Genomic DNA, 9,115 nt, shown 5'->3' with positions numbered 1-9,115 from the left:
CTGGCCCTGAAAATTTAATTTTACAAATGTGGATTCTCATTGCTTCAGATTTTAATTCCTGTTGGATATTTACTTTTTCTTTCTGCCTCTTTTATCTCTCTCTCTTAATCCCATCTTTCTTTCCCACTCATTATTTTGCTTTCTGTATGTGATTTTACATTGAATTAAATATTCTAATTTGCAATTCTTGGTTTAGATTCTGCGTGTCTCAGTGAGGATTCTTCAATCTGATTGGTTAAAGAGACAAGCTGTTGCTTTCCCTACTCACACACGCCACAGATTCCCTGAAGAGGGCGCCACGCTGGAAAGGAGCTCTGATAACCGTACGTTACCGCGCAAACGCCTGTGAAAAGTCTGTGGGTAGCTGTAAGCGTAATAAACAAAGAGCGCTGTTCCTTCGCCATGTTGATTACGCTTACGCTCGACGTTCATTATGTTGCTAACTGCAAGATCCAAGCCAAAGCTTTGGGCGCGATCTTGCCAGCCCTGGGGAGGCGGGTATGGAGGCGGGACTGCCGGGAAAATGGCAGAATTTTGGGGGCGGTTGCCCAACCCGCCCCCAACCCGCCTCTGTGCCATCTTGCCAGGAGGTGGGTAGCCGACCCGCGCTGGGTCCCGTCTCGAAGGAGACAGGAAGGGGATTAGAGCCACTTAACTGCCTGTTAACAGGTAGTTAACAGGCAGATAAGAGATTATCCCTATTTTGCTCACACAAGTGTGAGCTTCCCAAAGGCTCCAAAACCCGCTAGGATCACCGAGGCAAGCAGTGGGTCTGCGGGGGTCGGAGGGGTCCAAAAGTGCGCTGTGAAGGTAAGTGATGGGTGCAAGTGTGGCGAGGTGAGTATGTGAGGTAAGTGGAAAGTGTTAGAAAAAGTTTACTTACCTTTGTTTCTTCCTGCAGGCTTCAAGAGTTGGGTATGCAGAGAGTCTCGCACCTCCACGGCAGAGATGACAGATGGCCGTTGCATTCTCCAATGCAACAACCATCTGATTTCTGCAAAAGAAAGTGGTTTGATGAGGTCTTGAATTCAAGAACTCATCAAACTACAGAGAATGTCAGTGTTTGACAGCTTCACAGAGCTGTCAAACGATGACAATTCATCTGTCAAAAGGTTTTGACAGATGAAACATCATACGTTGACGTTCTCTGTAACCAGCTTTCCCTTAATTGGCCTGCTAAGCCCGCTGGGTGGGCTTAACAAGGTCAATCAAGGGAATATAGCGTGGGTTGGCCACAAATCGATGGAGGCGGGACTAAAACCCGACAAGTGGGAGTCCCGCCTCCAAAAGCAAAGAAGTTCTGGAAAGTTCCGAACAAAGAGAGCTAAAACTTAACAGAGAACACCCAACCATTTATCTCCTGTGACAGCGCCACCACAGGTGGGAGGAGAACACACAATAGAACACACAATACATAACATAAAAGTTAGGTATTTCTTTTGTTAATTGGATGCCCTTTCAAACTATGTTGTAAGTGTGAAATAAAAACAGATATAGCATCGGAAAAGAGTAAAGACAGGTCCCAAATAGCAGGCTGTGAAAGGCAGGCCCCAAAAATCAAGGCCGAGTAAAGATAGGCCGTGATAAACCAGGCTGTGAAATGTCAGTACATGAAAGATAAGGCATGAAAAGGTAGATCATGAATAGATAGGTTGGAAAAAAGCATTTACGTTGAAATTGCGCTGTCTGATATTAGGAACGTAACCTTTAAACACAAATTCATATCAAATTCCCTTTTGTTCTCTATTTTAATGAAGATGTTAACTAATTTATTTAAGCAGATTAATATTTTTGGTAGAGGAATTTCATACAGAAGTGATAATGTAGTTATGAGTGTCAGCCTTGGCTCAGTGGTGGCACTCTCACCTCTGAGTCAGAAGGTTGTGGGTTTACGTCCCACTCCAGAGACTTGAGCACATAAATCTAGGCCGACACTCCCAGTGCAGTGCTGAGGGAGTGCTTCACTGTCGGAGGTGCCGTCTTTTGGATGAGACGTTAAACCGAGGTCCCGTCTGCCCTCTCGGGTGGATGTAGAAGATCCCTTGGCACTATTTCGAAGAAGAGCAGGGGGAGTTATCCCCGGTGTCCTGGCCAATATTTATCCCTCAACCAACATAACAAAAACAGATTACCTGGTCATTATCACATTGCTGTTTCTGGGAGCTTGCTGTGCGCAAATTGGTTGCCGCACTTCCCACATTACAACAGTGACTCCACTTCAAAAGTACCTCATTGGCTGTAAAGCGCTTTGAGATATCCGGCGGTTATGAAAGGCGCTATATAAATGCAACTCGTTCTTTTTACTACTAATATCACACAGAACAATTCAAACTCCACTGGCTTTACCAACATCAGGCCTTGCCCATCTTCTCCAGTTTCTCTCATTCATATTTCACTTTGCTTCCTTCTATTTTGGAGTGGTTTCACTCATCTTTTAATGCTTTCCCAAAGCCCAGTGTGATGTGATATTTCATCTAGTACTTTTCACTTCTTTCCAGCTTTAAAAAAAATCTGTTGGCTTTCTTTCATCGCCTCTCTCCGTTATCCATTAGCACGTCTGTAATCTTAACATTTACCACCATCCTGTTCTCCCAACTTTTGTTTTGATCAGTCCTATAAATTTGTTCCACTTTCCTTTATCAGACTCATAAAGGATCTACATAGGTCCATGAGACAATTTTAACATTAAACTCTCTTTCCAGATGACGACAGACCTTTTTTTTAAAACTTATTTGTTCAAGGGATATGGGCAGTGCTGGCCCCTCGTTGCCCTGAGAAGGTGACAGTGGGTCTTCTTCTGGAATCCTTATGATGATGGTGCTCCCACAGCGGCGTTAGGTGGGGAATCCCAGGATTTTGGCCCAGTGACCACAAAGGACCAGTGATGTCGGTCCAAGACAGAATGGCATGCAACTTGGAAGTGATGGGGCAGGATTTTCATTGGGCCGTGGAGGCGGGATTAGAGGCGTGTGGGGGGTTAAAATCTCAAAATCGGGGGACACAAGCCCATCCCACTCCGAACCCGCCTCCATGCCAGTTTCAAAGGAGGCGGGTACCCGACCTGTGCTGGGACCCACCTCCCCGAGGCGGGAAGGGGATTAGTGCCAATTAGCTGCCTGTTAACAGGTAGTTAACAGGCAGTTTTTAGCCTAATCCCTATTTTTATTGCTGAAGTGTGGGATTCCCGACAGCTCCAAACCACGCCAAGTTAGCGAGGCGGACCGTCGGGCTGAAGGGCTTGGAGGGTACGAGATGTCCGGTGTTCAGGTGAGTGATGGGTGCATGAGTGCAAAGGTAAGTGTGTTTGGTGTGTGTAAAGTGTTTAAAGAAGTTTTACTTACCTTTACTTACCTTTACAGCCTTCCTTCCTTCAGGTCTTAGGAGTCCCTCATCTCACCGGCACAGAAAGCAGAATGGCCGCGAGCTGTCAAAAGTTGCAGCATTCAGCTTTCTGTTCTGGAGAGATCTCTAAATCAGCCTGAGAGGAAGGAATTAACTTGGAGTACAGATTGTCAGTGTTTGACAGCTTCAAAGAGCTGTGAAACGCTGATATTTCATCTGTCAAAAGCTCTTGACAGATGAAATGTCACTCTGTGACGTCACCTGTTGCCGGGTGGCCCTTAATTGGCCTGCTGAGCCCGCTGGGCGGACTCAACAAGGTCAATCAAGTGAAAATCGCGTGGGTTGGCCACAATTCGATGGCGGCAGGACTACAACCCCAAAAGTTGTAGTCCCGCCTCCATCACGCCTCCAGCATCAAAATCCAGCCCATGGTGTTCCCACAATATAGTTGCTCTTGTCCTGCTGTGTATTTCCATAATGCTGTTATCTATTTCACCTTTATTACATAGTTTGAGAGAACATTCAACATTCAAAGGAATATATGACTTTAACGACTTCTGCAGAGCGACCCTGACTTCATCTCAAACATACCTAGCAACAGCACAGTCTTTACGAGTATACTTAACTGAGCACATCCACAAATAATGTATGTTTTTCCATGCCTGTCTGACTACAATAGATGGTTTTATTGCTACAGGTCTTTAATAAAAAAGGTCTCTAAGCAAGTAACCACACACTAGGCGTAACTAGCACGGTGACATATTGTGGGAGGATGTTTCTGCCAGCATAGCTGACACCAGCAAGAGTCTTCACAGTGCTTTTGGTAACAGTCGTACTCAAAGAGCGTACCAGTTGTGAGTAACTATGTGTAAAGTCTTCCAGTTGAGGATGTATGGGTTCTACCTGTGAAGTCTTGTTTTTGAATATTTCCGGGTGATGCTGCTTGTTGAACTGATTGAAGTGTAGTCACGGGCTTTTTGGGGACTAATTAGGTGAGAAGAGGTGCAGAGGCTTGTCTAGGTTATGTAGAGCACAGTGTGACATTCAGCACTGCCTACAGGTACAGCGGACACAACGAAACTGCTGACAACAGTTTCGGCCACAATCAAGACACTGGTCTTTGTAGAATGTAAAGTTAATCAGGGATTCTGAAGCTTTGCTTTATTTATCTTTTGGGAAGGGCCGAGAGCAATTTTCCAGAACTGTCCCTTGCGAGATTAACTGGGTTGGGTAAAGTTAAAGATCGTTAAAGTCAGTTTTCATTCCGCAATTTAAAAGCACAGGTTTCTTTGGGTGTGGAACTCGCTACCACAGGGAGCGGTTGAAGCGAATAGTATAGATGCTTTTAAGGGGAGGCTAGACAAGCATATGAGGGAGAAGGGAATAGAGGGTTATGCTGATAGAGTTGATGAGGAAAGATGGGAGGAGGCTCGAGTGGAGCATAAACACCGGCATGGCCTGGTTGGGCCGAATGGCCTGTTTCTGTGCCGTATATCCTATGTAATCCTATTTCAGGTTCTAGCTATAGGGGTCTAACTTCATTAGGCCCCGAAACCGGGCGCGACCCATGCGGTGTGCAGCCAAGGATGTCGGAAAGGAAAGGCCCATCCTAAATTGATCCTCGGGCCTCATCATCAGAATTGCAGAGAGCTGCGGGTGCTAATCAGGCGCACCCACTCAGCTCCCCAGTCAGGGCCTGTGACCAGGGGTCTGGGAGGGAGGGAGGCAATTGGAAAAGGAGGTGAGTGCTAGCCAAGAGTGGCCGCAGTCTAAATGTGGAGGCAGTCCTGCTCCTGCTGACTCCATATTAAGACAAGTTTTAAAAAAAACCCTTGCCTGCAGGCTTCTACCACGGCCTTTAAGAACCGCTGTTTAGGCCGTTGTAGAGCCTGAAAAAGTCATCGGAGCTTGTGGTGACGCAAACTCCGACTCGTTTGAACCAATTTTGTGAACGGGTCAATAATGAAATGAGGCCTGCGCTCATTTCTGGCGGTCACCACGGCCGCCTAAAAAAAAAGGCCCAGCCGAATTTCACACGGCCTGGGCACACACACGAATCAGACACAGGCCTTTCCACTGCTAAATTTGCCATTGTTGAGCCAGTTTTGCGTCTGTAAATTCTGGGTGACAAAATCAGACCCCCCCCAAAAAAAAAACCCAGTGGAAATTAAGAGGAAACCAGTCATTTGGAACATGGCTGAAATTGAAGAAAAGAAGCGAGGGACGAGAGATAAGGGGCTGGATTTTCATTGAGGAGGAGTGTATGAGGCGGGACTACAACTTTCGGGGTTGTAGTCCCGCCTCCATCGAGATGCGGCCAACCCATGCGATTTTCACTTGATTGACCTTGTTGAGCCCGCCCACAGCAGGCCAATTAAGGGCCACCCGGCAACAGGTGAAGTCACAGATTGATATTTCATCTGTCAAAAGCTTTTGACAGATGAAATATCAGCGTTTGACAGCTCTTTGAAGCTGTCAAACACTGACAATCTGTACTCCAAGTTAATTTCTTCCTCTCAGGCTGATTTAGAGATCTCTCCAGAACAGAAAGCTGAATGCTGCAACTTTTGACAGCTCGCGGCCATTCTGCTTTCTGTGCCGGTGAGATGAGGGACTCCCGAGACCTGAAGGAAGGAAGGCTGTAAAGGTATGTAAAACTTCTTTAAACACTTTACACACACCAAACATACTTACCTCTTCACTCATGCACCCATCACTCACCTGAACACCAGACATCTCCAACCCTCCAAGCCCTTCAGCCCGACGGCCCGCCTCGCTAACTTGGCATGGTTTGGAGCCTTTGGGAATCCCACACTTCAGCAATAAAAATAGGGATTAGGCTAAAAACTGCCTGTTAACTACCTCTTAACAGGCAGTTAATTGGCACTAATCCCCTTCCCGCCTCGGGGAGGCGGGCCCCAGTGCGGGTCGGGTACCCGCCTCCTTTGAAAGTGGCATGGAGGCGGGTTGGGGGCGGGATGGGTTCGTGCCCCCCCCGATTTCGGGATTTTAACCCCCCACATGCCTCCAATCCCGACTCCACGGCCAAGGCGTCTATCGCTAATCCTGAACCCACAGTTATTACACAGTTTGCAGGCATAGCTTGAGGCTCTACCAAATTAATTGGCGAGAGAAAAAAAAGGAGTTTTGGCTTCACATTCCATTCAAAAAAGAAGAACTGGAAGCTGTTTATTCAACTGTTTACCTTTTCTGTAGCTGCTCATTGGCAACCTCTGACTCCATTGGAAAAAATTGAGGTGGGGGGAAAATATTTTAATACTTGAAATGGTGGGTAAAATATTTACAGTGACCAGTGGAAACTGAAAGAAAAGGCGAGTGTAGAACAATATCAAAATCTACCTTCCCACCCAGTAACGTTTACCCTTCATTGTATAGAAGTGAAGGGGAAAACACACGTACCTTCAAGTGAAGACTTCCTTTAAAGTAAAACTAATTGTATGCGTGAGACCAGTTTTGATTATTCAGACAGCGTATGACTTGCCTCCTGTGTAGGGGTTGCCAACCCTCCAGGATTGCCCTGGAGTCTCCAGGAATTAAAGACTGATCTCCTGGACACCGCTGTGGGCAACCCGGGAGAAAAAAAACACAGGGACGTTACATCTTTTTCCCCCATTTTCTTTGAACACTTTTGTTTATAGTTAGTTATTATAAAAATATTGAAAAGATGGGGAAAAAAAGAGGGCTGGGGCGGTTGGAGGCGTGATGAATCCTCCAGGAATACATCCAACCAGAGTTGGTAACCCTACTCCTGTGTAATCTGGAATCTGGAATCTCACAATCATCAATGTTAGAGGAGGGATTGTAACTATCCTCCACTGGTTATACCTATCAGGAAAGATTGTACAGGCTGGGGCTCTTTTCTCTAGAAAATGGAGGACTGAGAGGATGACCTGCTAGGGGCCTTCAGGATTATGAAAGGATTTGATAGGATCCCTCCAATGGGAGGGCCTGGTCCATTTCGAGGACCAGGCCCTCATTACCACACGTATGGCGAGCTCCACATCCTAAGCCATCATCCCCATTGCAGCTCGCTGGCTGCGGTCGGGCACAATACTAGAATGATACCAAGATTTACTCGAGTGATACCAGAACTGAGAGGTTATACCTATCAGGAAAGATTGTACAGGCTGGGGCTCTTTTCTCTAGAAAAAGGAGGACTGAGAGGATGACCTGCTAGAGGCCTTCAAGATTATGAAAGGATTTAATAGGGTAGACATAGAGAAGATGTTTCCACTTGCGGGCGAGACCAGAACTAGGGGCCATAAATGTAAGATAGGCACTCATAAATCCAACAGGCAATTCAGGAACTCGCTACCACAGGGAGTAGTTGAGGTGACTAGCATAAACGCATTCAAGGGGAAGCTAGATAAACACATGAGGGAGAAAAGAATATAAGGATATGTTGATTGGTTGATTGAAGAGGGTTGGGAGGAGGCTCGTGTGGAGCATTAACACCGGCACGGACCAGTTGGGCCAAATGGCCTGTTTCTGTGCTGTAAATACTATGTAACACCAGCAATAAGACTGCGAGGGGTGAAATTGGTCTTGGGCGGTATGGAAAAGACAATCAGACAGAACGTAAAGCGGGCTGCCAATTCGCTACACCCTACGGGTCCAACCAATGTGTGGTTTCAGTAGGTACATTGTTGACTTGTTTCTCATTATCTGCATTTTGTTTTTTCTCCAGAGTTTAAGAAAAGGGGCAAGATGCATTTCCGTCCACGTTATATTGTTGACCGATCAGCTTATTCCATTCCTGAATTTGATGAAGAGTACCAGAAGAAAATCAGGTCTTACCCCCATTCACAAAAAGCACGGAAATTATTCAGGTAAAAAAAAAAATCATTTAAAATGACCATTTTCATCTGCCAACTAATTTGAATGCTTGAATTGCCAGGTACTACCTCCAGTTAGTTGGGTTGCTGACCAATTTGAATGTTTACATCTTGGTTCGACTGGCATTTACTCCCTTCAGTTACTCAGAGCACCAATAAAGACAAGGAAGGTCCCAGGCTAGATCCCTCTTTGAGGGTGGTGTCAGGGACACCACAACTGGCCTCGGCACCCCTGCGCTAAGGAGGAGGGGTAAAAATCAGCCAGCATTTCTGCTCCTGGTCATCCATCTATTGAACCCAGCTGGCAAATGCAGGTGCAAGTATGTAAGGTGAGGTCAAGACAGGGCTCAGTCACGCTGCACTATTTGGTTGAACAGCCTGCGGGCAATCATTGTCAAGGACTACATCCAATCGAGAATTCAGGAGAAACTTCTTTACTCAGAGAGTGGTTAGAATGTGGAACCCGCTACCACAGGGAGTGGTTGAGACGAATAGTATTGATGCATCTAAGGGGAAGCTGGACAAACGCATGAGGGAGAAAGGAATAGGAGACTGTGCTGATAGGGTTAGATGAAAAGGGGTGGGAGGAGGCATAAAGACTGGCATGGACCAGTTGGGCTAAATGGTCTGTTTCTGTGCTGTACATTCCATGTCATTTTATGTACATATATGAACAATGACCACTTGGATGCAGTACCTTAAGGACCTGGGGGCCAACATCCTATTGCGAGACAACAACTTGAGGGGGGGAGAACACTCCAATATATTTTTTCCATTTCACAGTTCTAGAGGTTTTTCTCTTAAAATATTCTGGATACAATTTCAAGCAATTATCATGAAAGTATATGCCTTTAAAAAGTTCTAAAGTTGGAAATTAGACCGAATGCTCCTCGGAGAATATTTGTATGTCGTGTTTT

The 9,115-nt window shown here is 46.0% G+C and overlaps 1 protein-coding gene across 1 annotated transcript in view; it reads left to right on the top strand.

Annotated features, from left to right (window-relative positions):
- The first annotated feature begins 8,058 nt into the window (after nucleotides 1-8,058).
- The window catches only part of LOC147105089 (solute carrier family 26 member 9-like), a 93,510-nt gene continuing 92,453 nt past the window's right edge, over nucleotides 8,059-9,115 (top strand). Inside the window, exon 1 of the mRNA XM_086011741.1 lies at nucleotides 8,059-8,192. Coding sequence (XP_085867867.1) covers nucleotides 8,071-8,192 — 122 coding nt within the window. The 5' untranslated portion in view covers nucleotides 8,059-8,070. The remainder of the gene's footprint in view (nucleotides 8,193-9,115) is intronic.

Source organism: Somniosus microcephalus, chromosome 18 (assembly GCF_052327205.1).
Source record: "Somniosus microcephalus isolate GS21.2 chromosome 18, FLI_Smic_1.0, whole genome shotgun sequence".
NCBI classification, from domain to species: domain Eukaryota; kingdom Metazoa; phylum Chordata; class Chondrichthyes; order Squaliformes; family Somniosidae; genus Somniosus; species Somniosus microcephalus.
The sequence above is the reverse complement of the archived record's forward strand: the minus strand, read 5'-3'. Positions and strand labels throughout refer to the sequence as shown.